This window comes from Micromesistius poutassou (assembly GCF_964030765.1).
Source record: "Micromesistius poutassou genome assembly, chromosome: 12".
Taxonomy (NCBI): Eukaryota; Metazoa; Chordata; class Actinopteri; order Gadiformes; family Gadidae; genus Micromesistius; species Micromesistius poutassou.
The window spans coordinates 1,263,550-1,290,498 of NC_140282.1; the positions used below are offsets into that span (position 1 = coordinate 1,263,550).

The following is a 26,949-nucleotide window of genomic DNA, read 5'->3' on the forward strand; positions in this document are numbered from 1 at the left end:
GAAATATCCTCTAAGTTGGCCTGGGGGCATGCATTTAACATTTCAATGCATCAATCGGGGTGACACTTAAAATAGAAAAGAAGCTAGAACCATGACAATTCATTAAATTGTATTCTATCAAATTCAAATCCAACATCTCAAGTTGACCCCAGTAATTCAAACCAACATTAACTGATAATAAAAGGGAAACACTGGGGCTTCCCTACATCAACAAACTCTTGAAAACTTTCGGGATTTACTGAATCTGCATTAGAACATCTACCAAATGTGTATGCATAAGACTGGACCTGAATTGTCCTTAAAACTGTCATTTTAAATGTTGGGAACAAATTTGTTAAAGAATAACAATTAGGAAAACCGCAGAAAATATCCTTTCCCGTGTAAAAAAGGTATCACAAAGTCGTTGTGGGTTGTATGCCAAGGCTTTGTGATGCCTCTCATGTGCGTTTTACTATTGTAGCTAGCCTGTTGTGTGATCTTGATGTTAGGTTGATCTGGCCCAAGTCCTTTGACTTGTATTTTCGTTCAGCACCGTCTGACGCTGCCTTGGGTCAATGGAAGAGATATTGGTGGATGACCTCAATTTCTTACTTCCCCCAAATGATTATGATTTATATTTGAAATTGTACACTTTATTCAGTATTTAAACACACAAATATTTCAAATGAGTAATTATTGTTTATTTAAAAAGAGATATATTTCAAAAAGAAAAAAACACTTTCAACCAGGGAGGGCTGCGCCTGAGGACTCTCGATCAACCAGACGCCTCTTCTAGCATCCATATAAAAATACAAATGATGAAAACAAATATCAAACAAACAATGTATCCTTATAAGTTGTGGTTAATGTGTAATATTGAGCTTGATTTGCTCACAAGACACAGCTTCACTACATGACGTCTAGGGTTAGGGTTAAATATTATCTAAATAATATTTATAGATTTTTATAGTTTATATTTATTGGTATACATTACATTCAGGGTGTACAGGGGATTTCAAAGGACCACAATGGAAACAAGACTTTGGGTTTTATTGTGTTTTTTAATCCTTTCGAACACTTCTGTTACTTGTTCAATAAAGTTTTCAATCAATCAATTCAATCAGCACATTTGGCTACCAATAGAGACCAGTCATTCAAGTAAATTAATTAATTGATAAAGAGGCTTTAATGGCAGTTTTTGGGCCTCCAGCTTATTTCGGGGTCTCTATCCAACCATGTAGTTCTCATATTGCAAGAAGGGGTGGGGGGGGTCAAGGGCATATGACGCCATTGACATGCAACGTCAATGGCAGTTGTTATTTTAATTAGAGGTGGTTAAAGCATCACATTGTAACTAATAAACATGAGACGCGCTGAATTGCTGAATTGGATAGATGGTTGAGTGGAAGGTCTGTCTTGGACCAGTTTGGTGGTGTGCCTTCATACAGAAGTAGTAATGTGTTGGGATGCATGGAAAATCTGCATGAAGATCTGAAAGTTGATTCTATCCTTTCTATTTGTAAAAGAGCACCCTCTCTTGGTGAGTCAGTAAGACAGCATGTACAAGTGTCAATGTGCAAATGAATCCACGAGAGAAAATGTAGACAGTTTTTAACATCCAGTACATTTTTATTAGAATTTGCCATCCAACCAGGTAAAGGGAGGTTTCTGGGCTGGAAGGTTGAAGGGTGAATCCTTAGTTGGCAGCCAGGATCTGGTCCACCCAGCTGCGGAGCTCGGTGACACGGGCGTAGACAGCGGGGGTGGAGGTGGAGCAGCGGCTGCTTCCCCAGGAGACGATACCGACCTGGGTCCACACGTTGTCCTTCTCGCAGACCAGAGGGCCACCGGAGTCACCCTGAGACAAACACCACACCAAGTTAGAGTGTTGAGACGCAGGCTTCATCAAAGTCACTGACATGTTGAGCTCAATGAAAGGAGAAGGGTTAAGATTGTCTCACCATGCAGGAGGTAGCGCCAGCAGCGCCGGCACAGATCATGACATCAGTGATCATGTTGCTGCCCCAGCTCTGCTTGCACTGCGCGTTGGACATCAGGGGAAGAGCGGCCTGCTGGAGCTTGTTGGGGGTGCCGGGGGCTGAGATCACAAGAGAGAGATACAGAGTCATTGATGTCATCATTTAATGTCATCGTAAGCCATCGTAATTCCGTTTTTGGCTACAATCAGCCACGTTTTACTAGGCCATCAACTGAACCATGTGTGTGCAAATGTGCCAAAGAAAATTGGCGATTCATTCTTTTACCTTACATGATATGTTGCGACAAGAATTGTACTGTAATTTGCTCATGGGAACTGAACGGTGGAGGGTCTTACCGTTGTAGCGGGTCAGACCCCAGCCGCTGGTCACACACTTCATGCCAGGGGCGAAGTCATCGCTGGTCTCAGCCAGACACACGGGGGAGACGGTGGTTCCCAAGACAGCGGGGGAAGCCAGCTTGATGAGGGTGATGTCGTTGTTGATGGTTCTGGAGTCCCATTTGGGGTGGGTGAAGACCTACAGAGGTGGAAGAAGGTACATTGATTTATTCAATTATTTGGTAATCAGTTCATTTATGTGTAATATCAATCAACTTGGTTGTAGATGAGCTAATTAGGTACCTTAGCGGGCTTCAGGATCTGGACCTTCTCACTGGTGACGCCACTGCTCTTGTCATGCTCTCCAGCAATCACACGGTGGTAGGTCCTGAACACAAACACAAAGAGGTGTCCTTGAGGATCCTGCAGTCCAAACTTCAAGGTTTTGTTTTTCGAACCTTGACTTAAAATCATGCTTGTGTCCCTGGTATATAACACTCCTTTATTCCTACATGACTACGTACTCACCTGACATTGCAGTGAGCAGCGGTGACCACCCAGTTCTCGTTGATCAGGGAACCTCCGCAGAAATGGAATCCGTTGGATTGCTGAGTTCAACAGAGGAGAGAGAGCAGGGTTGTTACATCAAGGTTGTTATGATCAGTCCTGATGTCATTATGACGTCATCATACGTATCTAAGGCTCACCTGCAGAGACACCTGCCAGGGCCAGGAGTGGGGGACGGCCTCCTCACCGTTGACGATGCGGGCGTAGCCAGTCACCTGGGGCTGGATGGCTGGGGAGCCACAGCCTAAACAGCACGCAGCGCACAGGAGTTAAGATTGTGTTCAGGTTCCACTAACATTTCAACTATGGAGGGCCCCATAAAGGGTGCTGGCTCAGGTGATGCTACAGGCCGCAGTGCCTTGCTTGCTTACCGTAAGCGGCGCTGACGAAAGCGAAGCAGGAAACAATCCAGAGGAAGGCCATTGTGAAGATGTAAAGATGGAGCAGGACTTGGACATGTATTTATCCATAGGATAAATTCTGTGTCGACCAATCAGAAGCTAGCCTACATATCCACCCATGCTTTTGCTTATGGAAAGTAAATCTTCCGGCTTCAGCTGGTTATCAGGTTTAGATAGACTCTAACTTCCCAGAGCTGTGATAGGAAAGGTGAACTGAGACAGCTGGGTCTGATCAACTTAGTGGAAAACTGTTTTGTTTAATGAAACTTTGTTCTCTGATTCTACAATAACTTTGGATTTTTTTTTAAATACAATTATATAAAACATATATTCTTATAAGTACACAAATATGAGTATACGTAAATAAATACAAACTAACGTCTTTAATAAATATTTACAATCAGAATACACACATGCTTACTGAGGATCCAGCCCCCCCCTCCTCTAATCAAGTATTTTTTCTGTATTTCACTATCCTGTTTTAGATTTGAGTTTATATTGAATGTGTTTTACATAATCCAAGGAATTAAGGCAATTACTATTATTTAACTTTTATATAAAGTGTGCTGGACAGGGTTACAAAATTGGGCAGGAAAATGCCTGGAACTGAGGTGAAAAGTATTACACACATTACTGTTCAAAATAAAAATAATTTGGCCTTGAGGATACTGGACGATCCATTTCTCCCCCTTTTCCCTCGGGTCTGCGTTATAGAATGCCTCATGTAAAAACAAACAGAGCACTGACATCTTTGGTGCCAAGGAGAATTGATTAGGACAGTTGATTATCAGGTTGAATTCAGGTAGAGAGCCACCCTAAAGTATGCATTATGCACTTTGAATGTCTTTATCTTTTTATATTGTCTGTTTTTATGTCAGTCTGTCATTCTGTCTATCATTGTCTGAGTCTGATGTGTACGGCTTTGTGCTTATATGTGCTGTTTGTGCTTATTATGTTTTTTATGCTCCCAAGTGCAAGGCAAATTCCCCTTGGGGCAAATTTTTATTTATTTATCTATCTATCTACTATGTTTCTATGGTAAGACGAAATGATTGTCAAAATGAGTCTCAAGTAGCATTATAAATTGGAATTAATTACATGATATTTGTAATGTCATTATTTTGAGTATCTTTGAAGAGACTTTTCTACCGCTCATGATTGTTTTATTCTATTTGCTATACCCTTGCAATATATAAATATAGGGCATATAGATTCCATTTGAAGACTAACACTAAACTGAGTAAAAGTAGCCCAAAACATATTCCCTGGAAAAAATCCCCTCTTCACTCCTACATGTACATTTACATTTAGGGCATTTAGCAGACGCTTTTATCCAAAGCGACTTACTATAAGTACGTTTGTCAGAAGAAAGAGAAACAATATATCGCTGTCGGTACAGTAAAGATGTTCATAGAATCGAGTGCCAAGCACCAACCATCGCTAGGTTAACCCATTCCCCGTACACAACAAAGACCGTTAGGATGGGACGCTACATAACTAAGTACTATAACTAAATACCTATTTTAGTTTCAGCCCCTATCTTTGTCCCCCATTTGCATTTTTGAAAATGAAATCTAATCTATTTTTCAAAATGCATCTAAATGCATTTACATTTAGAGCATTTAGCAGATATTTTTATCCATAGCACCTTACAATAACTATATTTCTCAGAAGAAAGAGAAACAATATATTGCTGTGGGTAAGGGTGTTCATAGAATCAAGTGCCAAGCACTAACAATTGTTAGGTTGACCCATTCATTTTTATTTATATATTTTTAAAATATAATATATTTTTTATTTTTTTATTTTGCTTTTAGGTCTCAGCTCTCTTACTTGTGTTTCTTATACTTTTCTTTATTGCACTGTTGATGGAGCCTGAGACACGAGGCAATTTCATTGCCAGCGAATGCTTCCATAATTGTCGTGCATATGACAATAAACAATCTTGAACCTTGAATCTTAATCACCCGTATACAAAATAGATAGCTAGGATAAGATGCTAGTGCTGCACAATGCTAAGTACTATTTTTTGGTGCCAGGACGTACAAACATACAATAAGTGTGTTAGTGCCAGGACGTACAAACATACAATAAGTGTGTTAGTGCCAGGACGTACAAACATACAATAAGTGTGGGAGGGGTGTGGGGGTAAGGGGGGAGGCTATACAGAGTCTAGATGGACTCTGAACTAATAGCCTACGTGTAGGAAAAAACTGATGTTTTGACAGGTGTGGGTCAGGTGGTATAGAAAGAGGAGGTGGGAGTCCTGTTCTCGGGGTATAAAAGAGGTGCAGAGACCTTCCACACAACAAACTGAAAACATGGCCATCCTGTTGATTCTGTCCTGCCTTGCCTACTTCGGCGCAGCCTACGGTAAGCCTGCTGTCAAGTCCTCCATTAGCTCACGTTAGGACGTGAACAACACAGGTTTAAAGTGTTTAAAAGAAAATAACAAAAATGTTTGTTACCTAATCTATGTTATCTATTCTAACACAATGTGTCGTACCATGGTGTCATACGACGTCGGTGGCATACTCCAGTCACTCAAGTGTGTGTGTGTGTGTGTGTGTGTGTGCGTGTGCGTGGCTAGGCTGTGGCACCCCAGCCATCAGCCCAGTGATCACTGGTTACTCCCGTATCGTCAACGGAGAGGAGGCGGTTGCCCACTCCTGGTCCTGGCAGGTGTCCCTGCAGGTAAGAGCACAGCAGCGCCTCCATCACACAGACAGGACACGTTCAGCAGGATCTCCACGCGGGGCTTAGACCGTGTACTTTCTGTACAGGATCAAACTGGCTTCCACTTCTGCGGAGGCTCTCTGATCAACGAGAACTGGGTTGTGACCGCTGCCCACTGCAACGTCAAGTGAGTTCCCCTGCCGCAACACGTTGCACGTTACATAATATGAAGTCAATGTGGAAGTATCCTAGAAAAAAACGTACAAAAGGCTTCAATCTAATTACTAAATGAAAATCCAACCGTTGCCGGTCTACACTTGTTTTGGAAGGTGCTGTTGTTTGAGACTTTGGCTCATTATAGGGTTGGGAAATATAATATTGAATATTGATGGACTCCTTTCAGGAGCTACCACCGCGTGGTCCTGGGAGAGCACGACCGCTCCTCCAACGCGGAGGACGTCCAGGTCATGACCGTCGGACAGGTAACCCTCCTCCTCACGACGCCACACAAGGCCACGTCACTGTCACTTTTGCAGAGCCATGCAGGAAGCACATTTATCAGATAAATGTGCCGGAAAATTTCTAATATCTGTAATAAGATAGTGGATCCGTAAACCTCAGAATTATCCCATCCAACAATCAGTACGCAAACTAAGACAGTATAATGTCTTTTTTTAGTTCAAATACTGTGTGCCAAATATGGACAGTTTCTGCCGGCTGCTAAAATCTCAATCCATGGTGCCGTCTGTAAAAGGCCGTCAAACTCACCTTCAAAATGGTCACGGGTAAACCAATGGGGTGACGGCACGGATGCCAAGAGCGCATAATGAGCAGTCTGGGGGCTTAACGGATTATCCTTTGACTCGTCCTCTCCTAGGTGTTCAAGCATCCCAGTTACAACGGCTTCACCATCAACAACGACATCCTGCTGGTCAAGCTGGCCACCCCCGCCACCCTGAACATGCGCGTGTCCCCCGTGTGCTTGGCTGAGACCGGGGACGTCTTTGAGGGCGGCATGAAGTGTGTGACCTCCGGCTGGGGCCTGACCCGCTACAACGGTACGGAGAAACACTCGAGATGTGACCGACGCGGCGGCGGCCCCCTTTGTACTCACAGTCCCATGAAGCCTATTCAAGTTTTAGACAAAAGAATGTTGGCTTTGCACGTTCAAAAACCTTTCGAGGGCATTATCACAAATCCCACCCGATAGAAAGAAAGAGCCTAAAATATTTAGAGCTTTTGCTGAATAATTACCCCTGAATTTCCTTCACTCGAATCTCGACGATTTTCGTAACATTTTCTCTCACGGCACCTTTGTTGATAAGAGGGGATTTTTCCCAAAGATCCAAACCGACACCGAGTCCCGAACATTCATATTACTGCAAATGCACTCTTTCATCAGTGGGCCTCTGGCTGAGTCCCCACGTGCTCCCTCGTTCAGAGATATATTGACACTTTAATCCCACTTCAAACCAGCTCACCTTAGGTTGTTCTTCAGTCTGACTTTCTCACACGTCAAAAATCGTTTTTTGGGTTTCAGCCCCCGACACCCCGGCCCTGCTGCAGCAGGCTGCCCTGCCCCTCCTGACCAACGAGCAGTGCAAGAAGTTCTGGGGCAGGAAGATCACCGACCTGATGATCTGCGCTGGAGCTGATGGAGCCTCCTCCTGCATGGTGCGCTGACACGCTCTCACACACGCTCACACGCGCTCACACGCTCTCACACGCGCTCACACGCACTCACACGCGTTCACACGCGTTCACACGCGTTCACACGCGTTCACACGTGTTCACACGCGTTCACACGCGTTCACACGCTCTCACACGTTCACGAGCGCTCACACGCTCACACACGCGCTCACACGCGTTCACACACGCTTGTGGTTCAGTCGGGGTCGGCCTCCAACTAGTGGATTGAAACTGTAATGGAATGGAGCATCCTAAATATTACATTGAAGGGTGTTTCCCTTTACTACGCTTACACTCTGTGTGTATTTGCATTGAGTTTATGCAAGTTATGGAAAGGGTCAACGACAAAACAAGGATGAATATGATTTGTTTCTCTCGGTTCAAGTCTTCTGTGTCAATACCGTTTCTTTTGTCCCGCTACAGGGAGACTCTGGCGGACCCCTGGTGTGCGAGAAGGCCGGCGCGTGGACCCTGGTGGGCATCGTGTCCTGGGGCAGTGGAACCTGCACCCCCACCATGCCCGGGGTGTACGCCCGTGTCACCGAGCTCCGCGCCTGGGTGGACCAGACCATCGCTGCCAACTAAACATCCTGCCACCGTCATCCACAGTTTTCAGTTTCCTGTGCATGGTCAATAAAATATGCAATAGCAACACTTGATGTCTCTATAGTTTCTGTTTCCTAATGACACTATTTGTGTATTTAGATAGATAGATAGACTTACTTTATTGATCCCATGCTGGGAAATTGCAGTATGAGTATACTCATATTTGTATGAGTATTAGGTATTACATATCATAGTGATGCAATTGGCTAGCCTAATTGCTATCAGTACTTTTGGCATAGGCCTATCTTAATGCATCGTAACAAATTAAAGATTAATGCATTTTCCTTTACACAATCATTTGATTATTTTCCTAAAAATGCATCCATGTCTTGAATGTTTTAGACATTAAAACAATAACTCCCCCCAAAATACTCCAAATCCAGCTCTAAAATCTAGCCCTGCATTTGGAGGTTAGCTTTTCTTTAACAATATGCTCAAACTGTGCTCCGGTGCAAACTGCATGCGACGTGTCTCGCATGGACAAAGAAAAACAATCTCCAAATGGTTTTTGCTTACCCAGATAAAATGCCCACCCAGTAGAATCGAGGGCTGCACTGATTGATAGTTATTTTTACATTGCCTATCATTTGACTCGGGATAAGGAAATAACCGTATTCTCCAGTACGGCTCGGAGTCTTCCTTGAAATGAGAACCAAACCCTGAACCCTGTATTTTCAGATGAAAAGTGATGCACTGGGTTGTTACATATTGCTATGGATTGATCATGGTCCAAATCTAGACTAAGACCCCAGCTTATTGCTGACATGGCTATTTAGACGTGTAAATCAACCCAGCCCCTCTCTCAGTGTACGTACGTTCTGAATTTGGCAACCGGCGAGCCAATGACATCCATTATATTCCAAACTATGGTTTATCAGTGCCAATAGCTCTATCTTTCTTTTTTGTTTTTCGGGGGTTTATAAACGACAGGAGCAGCTAAACACTGGCATCCTTTCAAACTATCTGTATTAATTAAGTACCATAATTAAGCCTAGTGAAATAGAATATTTCAGTAACTCATTGTACATATCAGAAACACTGTGTACCATATTCTGTTTCCCTTGTATGCCCCCTTGTAATGCCTTGGATTCACTTATTCATGCTTGACCAATTTGTTTGACAGGATCCCTCAGCCCGGGGGACATTGTTATCTGCATAGACACTCGGGCAACTGTTGTTGTTTATTTGTGACTCTGTTTTAGAAAACATAAACTGAGGACAGATGTTCTCTTCCAGACATCCATTAACAGCCGTTCATGGTGCGTTTTTTTTTTGGCAGCAGTAAACCAAGGATTCAGTCAGCTGCCGTCCATAAGTGTCATTAAAAAGACAAGAGCGTGATTGTGCTTCGTTCCTACAGTCCCTAGTACACCATGGGAATCAAACCGGCTTATTGTGACTGACGGCTGATCAGATTGCTGCTTTTATCTCAGCCTTATTAAACTCACATTCACACTAAAAGTTTATGAACTTTTTTTGCATGTGACTTTTTTTAGTTAAAAATACTATTAATTCCTATTTAATAATAAATAATAATAACCATTTGGACTTTAAGAATAACATAGTTTTCAATTATTGATCTATCTATTGTTAATTCATATTTTCTTTGCTTTATTTGCATAACGTTTCAACAGACACTCTAAGAAAACTATAAATTAATGCACTTTGAAATGAAACACAATTATATACTTATCAAATAATCTATAATTACCATAGAACTGAATATTTACATGGTCTTTTCTTAAAATGATTGGAATTATTAAAATTTTATTTCCCATTTACTATCTATTTACCCACCCTGGGGATTTAGAAAGTACCTATGACTATTGCTTCATTATAATTAACATGTTATCATATGGATTATTGATAATAGGCTTTAGATTGAAAAATGTACTTCGTCGTGATTTGCCCGATTGTTTATGACTGTTCCCGTGTGTCTCATTTTACTTTGCCTTGTGCGTTTGAAAGGATTGCTCTAAATTTCCAAACAATATTTCACCTCATCATGACCCATTCAAAGCCCTGTCGTACCATGTACAACAGGAAACATACCACACCACAATGAAGAAAAGGCTGATGTTGTTTATAACACGTGTGTGTGTGTCTCCGTGGGCGTTTCTCTGTTCACACGAGGGAACGGTGGCAGAACTCTTGACTCTGGACTTCCATGAACCGGTCGCTTGCATCTTGTTTGTTTTTGCAGCCTTGGCAGCAAGGTGGGGGCTATAGGTGGGGGCTATAGGTGGGGGCTATAGGTGGGGGCTACAGGTGGGGGCTATAGGTGGGGGCTATAGGTGGGGGCTATAGGTGGGGGCTATAGGTGGGGGCTATAGGTGGGGGCTAGGTGGGGGCTATAGGTGGGGGCTATAGGTGGGGGCTATAGGTGGGGGCTAGGTGTGGGCTATAGGTGGGGGCTAGGTGGGGGCTATAGGTGGGGGCTATAGGTGGGGGCTATAAGGGGGGGCTATAGGGGGGGGCTATAGGTGGGGGCTATAGGTGAGGGCTATAGGTGGGGGCTATAGGTGGGGGCTAGATGGGGGCTAGGTGGGGGCTATAGGTGGGGGCTATAGGTGGGGGCTATAGGTGGGGGCTATAGGTGGGGGCTAGCTGGGGGCTAGGTGGGGGCTATAGGTGGGGGCTAGGTGGGGGCTATAGGTGGGGGCTATAGGTGGGGGCTATAGGTGGGGGCTATAGGTGGGGGCTATAGGTGGGGGCTAGGTGGGGGCTATAGGTGGGGGCTATAGGTGGGGGCTAGGTGGGGGCTATAGGTGGGGGCTATAGGTGGGGGCTAGGTGGGGGCTAGGTGGGGGCTAGGTGGGGGCTATAGGTGGGGGCTATAGGTGGGGGCTATAGGTGGGGGCTAGGTGGGGGCTATAGGTGGGGGCTATAGGTGGGGGCTATAGGTGAGGGCTAGGTGGGGGCTACAGGTGGGGGCTACAGGTGGGGGCTACAGGTGGGGGCTACAGGTGGGGGCTAGGTGGGGGCTATAGGTGAGGGCTACAGGTGGGGGCTAGGTGGGGGCTACAGGTGGGGGCTATAGGTGAGGGCTAGGTGGGGGCTATAGGTGGGGGCTATAGATGGGGGGCTACAGGTGAGGGCTACAGGTGGGGGCTAGGTGGGGGCTACAGGTGGGGGCTAGGTGCGCCTGTGGCTGCAGGACTGACCGACGCGGCGGCAGTAGCAGATGGCGTTGAAGAAGCGGCAGTAGCACGTGTCGCAGGGGTCACAGCAGGGCAGCTGGTGGCCCAGGCAGGACTGCTGGTGGGGGACGCAGCGGCGCGGCGAGCGCATGGTGCGCAGCTGCAGGGCTTCCGTCATCTCCTGGGAGGTGCCCTGTGCCATCGCCGCACGCAAACGACAACAAAACAACAACAAGTACATGATGCTGCGCGTTCTGATCTTGGCAGAACTGCCTTCTTCATTGATGCCCCCTAGCACGTGGAACGCTCCGCAACAAACACTGAAAGTGGAGGTACTCCCATCTGCTGCTGTTTGTAAATGCTTACTATTGAATCTCTGCTCGTCAAACTGCAACTGTTTTTAGTTTATCTACTTATTTTATGTGTTTTTTTATGTTCGTCCTTTTGATGTAAACTCGTCGTCATTGAAAATGAGGGAAACCTCAATGCCTTACGAGTGTAAGTAAAGGTTTGAAATGAAAAAATGAAATGAAATGATATTTTTTGTTGAATCAATTTGCAAGCAATTTGGCCTGCATCTTAGTATCATCCGTTCATTGTCCTGATTGTCGTTCTGTCAGACCAAAGTAATTCTGTTGCCGTTTTTATCCCGGGTCACACTTGAGGTTTACGTTCCCAGCTACGCAGTATGAACAGATTGATTTGGTTGTTTACTAAAACCACCAATTGCGATGAATGAAGATTAGACGGGTTTGGGGCATTTTTAGCTTCTACCAAGCTCAGGACCTATTAAAGAACAAACTGTATCACAGGCATTTGATTTTTCGATCCAGCTCGCATGCATGCAATAACTCCAATGTCTAAGGGTAATAGATTTATGATTACAGTGGAAAGCAGAATAGTGAGGCCAGATGGTCGGTGCCAGAGAATCAAGCAATGCAAAATATCTCACCTCGTCATAAGACTGGGTATCGATCATCAACTGTTCCACAGTGTCAGCTTCAAGGATATCAGAGACTGCCCTGGAGGGCTGAGTCTTTTCTGGAAGTGGGTAAGACATTATATAAAAGTAGTTATGTTATGTTATAATCAAAACACTTTTGTTTTCCTTCCATCCAACCTATTATAATTTTTGCCACGAGTATTCATTATTCAAATTAGTAATTCTGACTTAATGACAATATAATTGTCAACAAACAATATTTGGGCAGCAGCTAAATAACAGCTTCATCAAATAGTGGCAGACTGTTCATTTGCATAAATGTGATAGCTGTAAGTCTTACAAAGTTCCCATTTACAAAAAAATATTTGTATTAGTATCCTAATTCTAACTTATATAACAAAATAGAGAACTTCTCTGAACAATTCAGATAATAAAAAGTATCTAATGTAAGGTTTTTGGGGGGGCATGCAATTTGGCATCTAAATGTAATTAAATGGACTGTAATTCAAAATATAATAAAAGTTGAGCCACTGACCAATCTCTGAAATATAGGAGGGCTCCAGCCGTCTGTGGCTTGGTTGGACTACGTCCAATGGCATGTCCCCATGCACCAGGCCGTGAGACAGCTGGAGGATGCTAAGAGCCCACCAGCATTTCATCACAGAGTGCATGATGTCTCTTATCTCCAGAAAGCAAGTGGATCCTTAAAACACAGCTGTCAAGCAAAAAACACAGCATTTGACTGCACAAGTTGCAAATGAATCACATACTCAAATAGTAGCACTACAGATGTATATGCATCGCAGTACTCAAGGCTCTTATGTCAGAATGTATAACAACGTGTAATAGAATGAGTGAATAAAATGCTGAACAACAACAACATGACCTTCGATTGGAGACAGAATAGACAATACTTTGTGGACTATGTTGTAATGTTTTGTGCTTTAATTTCTCTGCATTCACTCTCCATATTATACACAAAGGTTGAGCCAATTCTGAATTGAACCATCATTATAACTATGCTTTTTACAACATGATACTGTTTTTGCTACACATCGGTAAATGTCTAAATAGTGATCTGCTGTGAAAAACAAGATAAGTGTGAAATGAACATCACAGCATCAACAGGACATGGGAAGAAAAAGGTGGACAAGGAAGAACAGGGAAGGACGCCGAAGCCAAGAGACAAAAGACAAAGTCACTCACCTGTGAGGCTGCGGTCGACGTGGTCCAGTCCGGTCCTGGGCTGGAGTTGCAGTGGCAGGCCTCTTTATATGGCAGCACCCCAGGGAGCGGGGGGCGACATCCACATGACCAGCTACAATGGGAGGGAGTTGGTGACACCATCTTACCCCCACCCACCCACCCCACCCCACCCACCCCCCCCACCCCACCCACCCCACCACCCCACCCCACCAACCCCACAGCCCAGGGCCAGTGGCAAGACTGAAAGAAATCTGCCTAATAGCTGTGACGTTATCGATGATAGACATCAGAGTGCGTTGCCAGCACTACTACTACAGCTGCACTGTCGTAAGGCTCTGCCTATATGGCACCATGGTGCATAATGCTAAACATTACATTTTATTTTAGCTATAGCTATGGAAAGTCAATGACCAATGACCTCGGTCAATGTACGCCTTGACAATGATCCTTAAAAACCACTGCCTATTAATTGTCAGCCAACGTTATACGCAAAGTGCTTGGATTATCATAATTATGTGATGCCAATGTAATAGAAGAAATATTCCAGGCGCACTCTTTGTGAGTCACGCTTCACTAGAGGAGCACATCTGATGAATAGACCATACATCTCATTTGTTCTCCTAATTGTTTTCTATGGCTCTGGTACGTTTCAGGGAAAACAGGTGAACAGGCACATTGAGGATGGTTTGGATTCATTCAGGTTTATATTATTCATCAATCACTGATAAGAGGAAATCAAAACATCCGGAACGTTAATAGACACGTATTAATCTCTGGCCCTTTGATTTTCCTGCAAATATATTGTCGTTTCACAGAACCCCGTGAATGACGTCTTTAGAGCACTCACGGTTCTTGTTCTTGATGTAAATCTGATTTCGTCCAACCATCTGACGTACCTGGAGTACCAAGAGGCTATGAAATGTCCAGAAGAGGAAAATTTGAGTCAAGGACTAAATTAAAAGTCATTCATTGCCGTAAAAGCATGAACACGGGCATTGTCAGGCTCCAGGAATTGAATTTGAGTGTGAATCTACATGGTGTGGATCCTTCAATCTGTTAAGCATAGTGCATGCCCTTGTGTCACACAGCAGAGTACTGGTACCATAAATGTTTAAATTGTATAAATTATACTTTAAACTGTGGGCTTTGTTAAATCTGTAGCCTACTGCCTATTGCTGTATTGGAAGCAATTGTTTTTTGTATATATATTTTTTTATTTCCCTATTTTAATCCCTATAGGTATAGTGTGAATAGACTACCCAGTTTTTACTTGGGACAGTCCCTGTTTCTTTTCTTTTTTTTAAGAATGATTTTTCAAATAGTTTTGCGATTGGCAAATGTTGTAGCTTTCAAATGTATACACATTTCTAGACAGCTGGTAAAGTCTCGTGCCTATCTGACGGGAAGAGACTCGACCTCTGGTAGCACTGTTGTTTGTGTCCTTGTTTGTTTAGTGATTAATCTTGAAAGTATTTTTCCCGATGAGAAGATATCGCTGTGTTTGAAGTGGCCACAGCGTTTCTCATGTGAGACTTGGCAGGTTTAGTGGCCCTGGTTACGGTATATTGATGCTGGGATTTTACAGTACGACTCTCTTGAGTCCTGAGAAAATGGGAAAAAAAGCAAACCTGATTGAGCATTTCACTATTCGGGTAATGAACTTTAGAGTGTTTTGGGCTAATGGATCAAAGCGTCAAACACATCATAGTAAACCAATGGGCTTCAACCTCATGATAACATCTGATATGTTGTTGATGTAGGGTCTAAATACAAATTGACAAAAAATAAAAATATATTGTTGTGAGTTGTGTGTGACAGTCTGAAACTAAAATGATGTATTTGTTAATTGATGTACTGCTTGTTTTGTTCTGTTATAATTGATTTTTTTTTGTTATCTTTTTGCACTCTGTGCATTCAATTCATCAGAGGTTCAACACAAGTTTGGCAATATATTTTTAGCAATATTGGTAGCATATTACAAATTTCCCAAATATAGCAGGTCGGTTACCTGACTCAATTTTTAATTTTTTTTTATTGTATTGTGAAATGCAGGTCTTGTTCTCGACTTATGGTACTGGTGTTGAGCTAAAGAACAAACTCACACACAAACAAACATTTCATCATCTCGATTATAATGATATCGTCCTCTTTACATGCCTGTACACGAGTGCCAAACCTTGTACACTTTAGATTACAATATCAGCATAAATCAGTGTCAGCAGCTCTTGTTGACCTTTTAATAATAATACGTTTATTTTATATAGCGCCTTTCTCACACTCAAGGTCACTTTACAGATTCACGAGAGCGCACACGGAGCAAGACTGCACAACAAGAAGTACAACAACACAAATACAATTAAATAATATCAGCGTGTGTGCAATCTGTGTGTTTTTTATGTGTTTTTTTTATTATATTATTAAATGATTATGATAAGCAAGCAAGCAATAGCGTTGTAGCATATTTAAATGATTATTTCTAGTGTACTCTGATGTATACTCTGGTTACTAGAGTATACATCAGAGTACACTAGATATACTACTGTAGACTAGAGTCTAGTGGCGCAAGCATAAGTCAGATGACAGGTGGTCACATGATCCGGTCACCTGACGTCCACATCCGGGCCCTGGCAGCTACGTACGAGCCCTGTGATCTGTCACGGAGAGAGACGCTTCCCTTCTGCTCCTTCGGTCCAAACCCCGTCAACATGCCCTTCTCGGAGCTGTATTTTAACGTGGACAACGGTTACCTGGAGGGACTGGTCCGGGGATTCAAGGCCGGCATCCTCTCCCAGGGAGACTATCTGAACCTGGTCCAGTGCGAGACCCTTGAAGGTGAGCTACAGGGAAGCGCTGACCGTCAGGAGCTAACGCCGCTAACGCCGCTAGCCGCCAGCTGCACTTCATGTGATCAGATCCGCTGATCAGAGACGGACCGATGCCCTGTCGTTCGATGTGTTCATTTGGTGCAGCTGGTGTTAGGATGAACAGAATCGTGACATTAGATGGGTTCCCTCTCGCCTCTCTCGGAGGAGGAGGAGTTCTTTGGAGTGATCGCGTTAGCCCCAGGTCCGTTTTCATGTCATATGACCCAACCTGAGACTGTCGTGTTTCTGCTTCTTAAAGCCACTGCAGCCTAAACGCTGTGGTCGTGTACGTGTTGCCCTGTGAAAGCATATTAAACGTTGTCCAAGTATTTATTTTATATTTAATGTCAATGTGAATGTCTTGCGTACTACAGAGTGACTGGCCTGTTTCAGCCCTGATCCTTGGGTCGTGTGTTGGAAATGAGAAGTAGATGCACTGGAAATAGATGTCATGTTCAATGATTCAGCCTTCCCCCATAACTATTAACAAGGCATTTGCTTCTGACAGTTTTCCATGACGTTGACATTCAAATAGATTAAATAGAGTAGGGGAAGATGGCCCCAACACGTGCCTACAGTATATCAATGCACATATATCAATGCACCGTGTCTTTGTATTGAACAGATCTGAAGCTCCACCTGCAGAGCACTGACTATGGGAGCTTCCTGGCCAATGAGGCCTCTCCGCTCACCGTGTCCGTCATTGACGACAAACTGAAGGAGAAGATGGTGGTGGAGTTTCGTCACATGAGGAACCAGTCCTACGAGCCTCTGGCCAGCTTCATGGACTTTATCACGTAAGCTTCCGGTTCACGAGCCTTTGTGAATATAAACCAGGAACATGTAAACAAGCTTGAGTTATACAGTGAGTCACAATCCCGCTGGTGCTTGATGACCAAAGTGATGCAGCCACATCCCTGCTATTTGAATGTCTGAAATGCATGTACCTTCTTTTTTTATGTCAAAAGCTGATTAAAAACACACAAAAAACACACTGTTTCACACTGATCAGGAATACAGCGTGTGCACGTTGCTGATGTGCGTGTGCACAGTACTAATGTGCACAGATCTTTTTTAGTGTGAACACTGATTACAGTAGGGCTCTGGCGCAGAAACCTTCTCCTACGATGGTATAACAATATAACATGAAATGGTAACACTTTTATATGAACTTTCAGTCATACATAATTGTTTATAAGCATATGGTTAATGATATCACTCATAATCACAAATTATTAATCAGTGCTCAGCTTACCAGCCTATCCAGTCGACTGTGCCAACTGGTAGACGGATCCGTCCATCATACACCCGACTGGACACACCCACTTGTGATGTCACTAGAGGATCGATTTTGTGATGGTTTTGCGATGGCTAATAAACATCACACCTGGTGGCAAAATAGAGACACTTTAACATAGAACTTATTTAATCAAATACAATATGATACGATATTAATTACCTAATGGCTGTCATTAACTAATGGCTTATAAATGACTTCTGACTGAACTTTATTATAATAGTGTTACCCAAGAAACCCACATTGTTTTGCACATTAATGTAAGTGCAAATACACTTTTGTATTTGCTTGCTTTTGTTTCAGAAAATCGTCGTTTGTCCTGTGTGAATAGATAAGATAAATATAGATATTATTATTTAAATATTTTTTGCATGGCTAGTGCAGTGGCATTTGTTATCCAGCGGCGGTGCCACAGCTGGATAGGATGCAGGGGAAACATGCAGGTTTATTTTCATGCGTCACTATGTCACTGTCACATTTAAGCAGACAGTCTGTTGAATCCCCTTCTTCTCTGCATTGCCTCCAGGTACAGCTACATGATTGACAATGTTATCCTGTTGATCACGGGTACTTTGCACCAGCGAGCCATCTCTGAGCTGGTGCCCAAATGCCACCCGCTCGGCAGCTTCGAGCAGATGGAGGCGGTCAATATCGCCCAGACACCCGCTGAACTGTACAATGCCATTCTCGTGGACACGCCTCTAGGTAGGAATCACACGCAAATGTCCCTCAACTACAGTGAAAACTCTTTTGTAGTATTCTTTGACAAGCACCTGAATGTAAAAGCCACTTGGAAAAGTTTTCCTCCATTTCCATGCTTGACGTAATTTTTAAAAAGGTAAAAAAAAAAGAATAGTATTCAGATGTACATTTTATTTTGTCTTCAGCTGCCTTCTTCCAGGACTGTATATCCGAGCAGGACTTGGATGAGATGAACATCGAAATCATTCGAAACACACTTTACAAGGTAACAGCGGAGCGGAGGCCGAAACAGGGAAACGCATTCAGCAGATGTGGAAAGTGCGTGGTTTGAAATATTTCATCGTCTCCTAGGCTTATCTGGAGGCTTTCTACAAGTTCTGCTCGAACCTGGGAGGAACCACGGCAGATACCATGTGTCCGATCTTAGAGGTGAGATTGTCCATAGAACCAGTCGTGTGTGTGTGTGTGTGTGTGTGTGTGTGTGTGTGTGTGTGTGTGTGTGTGTGTGTGTGTGTGTGTGTGTGTGTGTGTGTGTGTGTGTGTGTGTGTGTGTGTGTGTGTGTGTGTGTGTGTGTGTGTACACAACATTTCCCATCATAAAACTTCCGTACGGGAGGAAAGGCACAATTTAGCGTACAAACGGGATGGATTAAATAACGGTATGGTAGAGAAATTAAAAATGCCTGATTCCAGCAAATTCTGGAGCCAAAGCAATATATTTATTATAAAGAGTGATGATTTATATTAGCCAGACTTCCTTGTGATTTATTGTGTACACCGTCAGTAAGAATGAACGACGATCGACAACATCAGGGATTGATTGAGAGACCATAAAGGTAGAGGATTGTGAGTGGACAGTAATGTTGTCGTGGTTGTTAAACCAGTAACCGCAATAGCCTAAGCCTTCTGTGTTGTCAACGTGTCATGTGACTATTTCATCATAAAAGTGTAGTCCTCAACGTACACAAAATGAGCCCTAGGCCTTCTTGAATGATCATGTATATATGATATATATATTATGGTGAGTGTGTGTTAGGGATCGACCGATATTGATTTTTTAGGGCCAATACCGATTTTTTTTTTTCCCCATATCACCCTTATCAGATGACCAATACGCCAATGCCGATTTTCTTGAGCCGATATTTGGAGCTGATACTGCTTTTTCTCCCTCAGTTTACATCATAAAAATGACACAATGATGATAACAAATGTTACAAGTCTCAATTCAAAAAAGGAACATTTATTGAACTGTCTGTAAATCAAAAAATCGGTCAATACGATACACGTAAAAAAAACACAAATATCGGTAATATCTGTGGGCCGATATATGGGAGGATCACTAGTGTGTGTGTGTGTGTGTGTGTGTGTGTGTGTTAATATGTGTACATGTCCTCTCCTGCCCGCTCTGCCTCCAGTTCGAGGCGGACCGCAGGGCCTTCATCATCACCATCAACTCGTTCGGCACAGAGCTGAGCAAAGAGGACCGGGCCAAGCTGTTCCCTCACTGCGGGAAGCTGTACCCCGAGGGCCTGGCCCAGCTGGCCCGCGCCGACGACTACGAGCAGGTCAAGGCTGTAGCCGACTTCTACCCGGTGAGTCCAGCACCCCCACCCTGCACCCTGCACCCCACCCCGCCCTGTCCCGCACCCCACACTGCACCCCGCCCTGCCCCGCATCCTGCCCTCCAACCCACCCCGCCCTGCACCCCGCCCTGCACCCCCTACCCACCACTGCTCCCTCTCAGTTGTGCCCGGACTGTATTCTTGATACACGTTTAGTTATACGATGTAAAGTCGCTCCAACATTGAAGGCCGGGCTAAAAATGATTTAGTCGCTAAGTGATGCATCCTGGCTTTATATCAGAGGTTAATAACAACATGTTTTATTTTAACCAGCCACAATCGTTCCAGCCTTCATGGGGCTGTTTCAGTAAAACAGTAAATCGTTAAACATTAAATCGTTTCACGTGCTGCTTCTCAGCCAATCAAATCGGTACAATCGCGGATGGCCTTGCCGGGAGATACAATACAGCAGCGACCAGGAGACGCACCACAGCTCTTTTTCTCTTTTTACAAGAAGAGATGAACGATATTGGTCGCTGTACTCAAGCAGGCTAGGTGGCTCACAGAAAGAGCGAAAGAATGAGAGGGAACATTGCTCCCGACATGTGCATTTAACCCACCTGGAGAACAGTAGAATATAGTTTCTGCTGTCATCTCCTCTTGTTTCCAGCAATGTTCATGTGCTGCAAGCCTTTCCTTCTGCCCTCAAACCATCGTGTCCTCTGCCCGTTTTTAGGAATACAAACTCCTGTTTGAAGGAGCTGGCAGCAACCCTGGAGACAAGACACTGGAGGACCGCTTCTTTGAGCACGAAGTGAGCGAGCACACACACACACACACACACACACACACACACACACACACACACACACACACACACACACACACACACACACACACACACACACACACACACACACTCTTTCCAAATCTCTAGGGAATGAGTTGAACCCTAACCGCTCCCGTCCGTCCCCTCCCCGCCCGCAGGTGAAGCTGAACAAGCTGGCCTTCCTCAACCAGTTCCACTTCAGCGTCTTCTACGCCTACGTGAAGCTGAAGGAGCAGGAGTGTAGAAACATCGTCTGGATCGCCGAGTGCATCGCCCAGCGGCACCGTGCCAAAATCGACAACTACATCCCCATCTTCTAGTACCCCCACCCCCCCCCCCCCACACACACACACACACACAGTCTCTCTTCCCCCCCCCCCCCCCCCCCCCCATACACACACGCTCACACACATGAACACACACACCATTGTGCTACCCCCTCTGCATTTCAGTTTTCTCTCGGCCTGTGTTTCTCTCTCATTCCATGGTGGTAAAGGAGGTCCACAGCAACACGTTGCAAAATGTTAGATGTTCCCTGCATCTCCTTCCCTGAAGTTGTAAAAAAAAAAAAAACACCAATATTTGTTTATTTATTTTTGTTTGTTTGGTCGGTTTGTCTTTGTCAGTATTTGGCCATCTCCTGTCCTGACAGCATGTAGGATATAATGTTCATCAGAGTAGGTTGAGATATGGATAGAAGATGTTTGTGTAGTGTTTCCAAAGTCATGATTATATATTAAAAAAAGGGTGAATCAACAGTTTTCTGTGTAATTTACTGCATTGGTTATGAAAGAAAATATGTTTGAAACAAGTGGATATATTGGCTCAAACAAGCTTACCTACAACTTCTATATTTATGTGTGCTACGAGGAATATGTCACGTGTGAATTATGTCTGATAAATGAATGGGCGTATATCTCGATCTCTATTCAATTCTCCCCTAAAGATTATATGTAAAATGATACAATATATACATATTTCAGATGGATATTACAATTTATTTTCTTCTTGTTCGAATGATTTATTGCTGCTTTTTCAGTTGTGTGTCTGTTTTGTGAAACGTGAACTGTAAAAGTGACAACCAATAAAGTGTCATTGCCCTCGTATCAATCTGAACAGGCTGTTTTTGGGCACCTACAGTATTATTTTTTTTTTCAAATTTCCCCCCTCTGCCTTGGTCCCCCAAGCCTGTCCCACTTACACCCGCAGTCCGTCGGCCCCATAGACATCTTATAAGTAGACGCAGCATCGACCGCTACTGCCTACTGGCACTGACGAGACGCGGGGCCGCCATCTTGGAGTGGTGATCCGCTCCACTCAGTGTGATCCGTTTGGCAGGAGCAATGAACTGTCAGCGCATTTAATTAATCTTAACTCACTGAATACCACTGATTTTCACACGGCTTTTTGTCATACGTGTAGCTATGATAAAGGACACATGTTTTGGCGTGTTTTATTATTCATAGTTGGCTTAACAGTAGGCCTAATAGAATATTCATATATGCTATAAGTGACCAGACGTCTGAGATCAAAAGGGGAAGAAGGGGAAGGGGAAAAAAACGGTCAGCTATTTTTAAGTAGTAGTACAATATGATTAGGTTATATATACATATACGTATATCCTACATAAACAATGTATGAATACATTAGATATCTTAGGGACTTATAGACTCTATATCTCTATATCTCTATATCTAGTTTATTCTGTCTTGACACTTTGTATTGATATTTTGTATTACATTCTTCCCTTAAATTATGTTTAGAGTGATTGTTTTATATGTAGTTTTTATGTATGTCGCTTTGGATAAAAGCGTCTGCCAAATACTTAAACATAAATAAACACCTGAAAGTTTTTATATCAGCTAAAACCACCAATCGGTTTCACTGGATTCAGAATAAAACCAAATTCTGTCTTACCCAACAATGTTAGTATTTCAATATTGTTACTTGAACGACTTATTCATGGTTCCAATTATACTGTTAAGAAAGTATTGTCTTATACTTTGCCTAAAATTAGACAAAATAGAACATTTCCTTACAAAGACGAATGGGGCCAGGGAACTAAGTTTTAACATTCTATTCTAAGTTAACATTCAATTCAATTTTATTTATAGAGTGCCAAGACATTACACATCTCACGGCACTTTACAGAGTGTTGAACATTCAGAGAGAGCCCATGAGTAACAGGGGCGAGGAAAAACTCCCTAGAATTGGAGATACATATAGGAAGAAACCTCGAGCAGATCCACGACTCGAGGGCCTGACCCATCTGCCTAGGGTCAGTTACAGGGCAGTGAGGTTTGTATACATGATAAATGAATAGGTTAGTTAGGTGTAGAGAATAGAACATGGTGTTTAGAGCCACCTGGGGTGTATGTTACAAAGAGGTGGGATGGTTACCTTACCAGTATGATAATGCATGAATCCCATTTAGTGTCAGAAAGTTCAAATAGTCTAGTGTAGGGATGAATTGTCATGGGGATTAGGAATTGTCATAGGGCAGTAGTGGATCGCTAGGCAGCGCAGGCCAGGAATCCGGTCAAGGGGACAGCAACAGGCGATGGTAGGGCAGTCATAGGGATGGGACTTCAGGTGCGATGAGGGCCAAATACAAGGATGGCTAATGACTGGTAATGGTTTACCTCACAAGTGAGGTAAGGGGGAAGAGAGATATAGAGTGGGTTAGTATTGCTATACGTTTCATGATGGTTAGTATTAAGTGTATCAATGGTACTATATAGTGTTACACTATAGAGAGAAAAGGCAAGAAATGTTATATATTGATATGATTTATCAAGTCTCAGTTCATAGCCGGGTGAACACCGTAGTTCAACAGTAATCCCAAAAAATAGCCCATTCCAGTTGTCAGGTAAGTGTGGCAGGACCTTTCCTGTTTATCACACATTTCACTAAGGTGGGCTACACAAAATTGGGTTGGAAAGCTAGACTAGCTATACTGTATAGCCACTGTCCATCTGATTGTCTAGTTAGCTAATATCATCATACGTGCTTTTACTGGCTTGATATTCGCTGCTATGGTTAAGGTTAGGGTTAGGGAAGAGGATAAGGGTGAGGATTAGGGTAAGGTTGGGGGTGAGGGTAAGGGAGGCGGGCGGTTAGGGTATAGGGGAGGGGTTAGGGTTAGGGGGGGGAGGTATGAGTAAAGGAGGGGGGGAGGGGGAGGTAAGGGTGTATGGGGGGGGAGGACAGAGGTCAGGGTATAGAGGGGGAGGTTAGGGTATAGGGGAGGGAGGTTGGGAGAGGGGAGGGGAGAGGTAACCTTACCTCATTAGGGCAACATGCATGTGTATAATAAAAATTACCATACAACAAGCCACACAACCAGGTCATTTTAAATGATTTTATATCATAAAACATCAGTATACATTTCAACATCTGTGCACACAGTGAAACAATTCTGGGATGTGATGAAAAAAAACAATGGTTCATCGTGAGACCATCTGACCCTAACTCTGTCCCTAACACTGAACCATGAGGAACCCTTGAGAAACAAGGAACCCTTGACAACCCGTGACTTAAGTCACGTCCTGCGAGGTAGAAGTTGCATCTGAAGTCTCCACTGTCCAGCTCCGACGAGGCGCCGTCAGTGGGTCACTGAAATGTTGCAAGAGGAAAAACACAAATCGTTAGCATCGTAGCATAATCTATGTTGCTATCCATAGGCCAACAATGTCAATGAGGCTACCAATGTCTATTACACTATGAGGCTACCCATGTCGATTACGCTATGAGGCTACCATGTTGATTACACTATGGGGCTACCAATGTCAATTATGCTACAATATCAATTATACTATGAAGCTAATGATATAGATAACTATGAGGCTAGCGATGTTGATTATGCTATGAGGCTAACAATACCCATTATGCTAGGAGGCTAACGATGTCCAGCTAGGGGGCTAACCAGATTCCGGGTCTCCCTCCAGATAGGTGGCTCCTCCTCCATAATTTTTTTAGTTTATATAATTAGTGTTGAAGAAAATACTTTTGTTTTGAGAATTCTACACTAGAAACACAGTGGTAGTAGTTTATTATTCTTTGGACACCTTGTTTAAATAATTCTGAATCAAATCAAATTTTAAACTTCAACATGAAACATGCACACACTGAATTTCCTGAATTTGTAATTCAGGAATATAGTAAAACATTCTGTGAATTTAACAGCATAGCTTTGGTGGTGAAACGATGTAAAAAAAAAAAACACCCGTTGGTATTAACCTTCCAAAGACTTGAGCAGTCCCATCGTAGTCCTCGTCTCGCTCCTGGTGGGTCGTCAGCTTAATCTGTTCACAATACAAACACATTAAAAGAGTGATGTTACGTTACCGAGTGTGACCAGCTGTTACGTTTTAGTGTCCACCTTGATGTATGCTGGATAAACTATAGTAGTAGCAGCTGATGTGACCTTAATTACTTCAAATCACAGCTTTGGCTAAAATTCACAGAATGAAAAATCTGAAGGAAAAACTAATGAAGACCCTCTACGATAGTTTGAAATAATTAAAAAGAACCTCCAGGTGTCAAGTGTTTGGTTATGGTTACCCTCCGGTCCACAGCCTCTGGTCCAGCCTGGTGCCCCATTCCTGGTCCAGGGGGATCTGGATACCCTCTGGTCCAGCCTGGTGCCCCATTCCTGGTCCAGGGGGATCTGGATACCCTCTGGTCCAGCCTGGTGCCCCATTCCTGGTCCAGGGGGATCTGGATACCCTCTGGTCCAGCCTGGTGCCCCATTCCTGGTCCAGGGGGATCTGGATACCCTCTGGTCCAGCCTGGTGCCCCATGCCTGGTCTAGGGGATCTAGTTACCCTACATTATAATTAAGTGCGAGAAAAGCACTAGACACAATAATAATAATAATAATAATAATAATAATAATAATACACCCTGGTGACCCATACCTGGTCCAGTGTGATCTGGTCACCTGCTGGTCCTCAGCCTCTGGTCCACTCTGGTCCAGGAGATCCTGTGAAGTCAGACAGCATCTTTATAGACCCGTGCACATCGCAGTCTCAAATCTGACTACCAACCCCCCTGCAGGAGCCCCTTACCTTGAGCTGGAACGACGATGGAGATCTTGGGGTGCTTTGGTCGTCTTGTTGCAAAATACAGCCAACAGACTTACCTTGAGCAGATCTAGTAGTTTGTTGCTGTTGGTTCATGTACAAATAATTGACTATACATTTCATATCCCCCCCATTTAGCAAATAATTCCCACCCATAAACAAGGCTGACAACAGTACAAAATAACAAACTGTTCTCATGCCTTTTGTCTACTTCCTTACTACTCTCTAAAACATCGCATGCACATCGCATGAGTGTTGCTTTACTGATCAGGGTGTGATCTGAGTGACCAGAGATGCATGCTGGGATACTGTGCCATCTGACGCCTACAGTTCTGTAGAGGTTCCCCCTCAGGAGAAACCAAGTTTTCAAAAGGCTGTCGTGACATCAGTTACATGACCTGGAATGTCCGTCAAGACCGTGACAGGGACTCCCCAAGGAGAAACCCCAAAGGGTAGGCTGTGAGGCTCCCCCTCTCGGCGACTAGAATACAACAGCTCTTACAGGAGAGAATCATGGCGCACATTTCAACGTTCCTCTTCATAGACCTTGAAGCCCCAGTGAGGCTTTCTTCACCTCTTCTGAAGAAGAGCACAACTGCAGCTCGACAGGGACGCTAGTTGGGATGTTTCCAAGATGGTTTCCGATTCAGCCCGAGAAATACTTGGATCTCAGGGCAGGAGTACAGGAGATCCAGAGGGCTTGCCAGCAGTCCATCATGTTGAAGTTAGGTAGGGAAGCCACGTTGCAGAATGTTTCATCTTCAGTTAGTTGGTCTCTCATCCGATTCTGTCCATTCGGAATGCCGTTAGTCCATCATCCATTGTACCAAGTAGCCATTGTCGCTTCCCATTGTTTGCATGATTCAGTCACTACAGTCCAAGCTGCATGACACTCAAGTCATCCTGTCCAGTGTGTAGAAGGTCGAATTGAGATCCAGATGCTAGATCGCTCCAGGCTCTTGCTGTATTGAACACCCACTTTGTTATCCTCTTTGATTTAGGCCACAGACTCATCAGAAACATCCGACCAAATGACACTCAAGGGTGTTTCAGGAAGAGTAGCATCCTCCTATAGCTGAAAATTAAA

General features: G+C 43.7%; 3 protein-coding genes across 4 annotated transcripts; 2 read left to right on the forward strand and 1 right to left on the reverse strand.

Moving 5' to 3' along the window:
• Positions 1-1,675: 1,675 nt before the first annotated feature.
• On the reverse strand, positions 1,676-3,286 carry LOC311356394 (chymotrypsin B; the record flags this gene model as incomplete). Of its 2 annotated transcripts, none has more annotated exons than XM_084476164.1 (7): positions 1,676-1,837; positions 1,941-2,077; positions 2,315-2,495; positions 2,600-2,684; positions 2,825-2,904; positions 3,007-3,107; positions 3,235-3,286. In XM_084476164.1, 7 exons carry the CDS (start codon positions 3,284-3,286, stop codon positions 1,676-1,678), a joined length of 798 nt encoding a protein of 265 aa, XP_084332290.1. The 2 variants fall into 2 exon arrangements, with proteins under 2 accessions (XP_084332290.1, XP_084332289.1); XM_084476163.1 differs by having other exon boundaries at positions 3,004-3,107.
• Positions 3,287-5,585: 2,299 nt separating this feature from the next.
• Positions 5,586-8,283, forward strand: LOC311356236 (chymotrypsin A; the record flags this gene model as incomplete). The annotated part of the gene is made up of 7 exons (XM_084476005.1): positions 5,586-5,637; positions 5,855-5,958; positions 6,048-6,127; positions 6,344-6,422; positions 6,818-6,998; positions 7,481-7,614; positions 8,053-8,283. 7 exons carry the CDS (start codon positions 5,586-5,588, stop codon positions 8,212-8,214), a joined length of 792 nt encoding a protein of 263 aa, XP_084332131.1. The 3' UTR covers positions 8,215-8,283.
• A 7,860-nt stretch (positions 8,284-16,143) lies between these two features.
• Positions 16,144-21,103, forward strand: atp6v0d1 (ATPase H+ transporting V0 subunit d1). The gene is made up of 8 exons (XM_084476623.1): positions 16,144-16,356; positions 17,014-17,185; positions 18,212-18,390; positions 18,573-18,652; positions 18,739-18,816; positions 19,803-19,979; positions 20,686-20,763; positions 20,937-21,103. The coding sequence occupies exons 1-8, from the start codon at positions 16,230-16,232 to the stop codon at positions 21,096-21,098; spliced, it is 1,053 nt and encodes a 350-aa protein (XP_084332749.1). The 5' UTR covers positions 16,144-16,229; the 3' UTR covers positions 21,099-21,103.
• Positions 21,104-26,949: the final 5,846 nt, after the last annotated feature.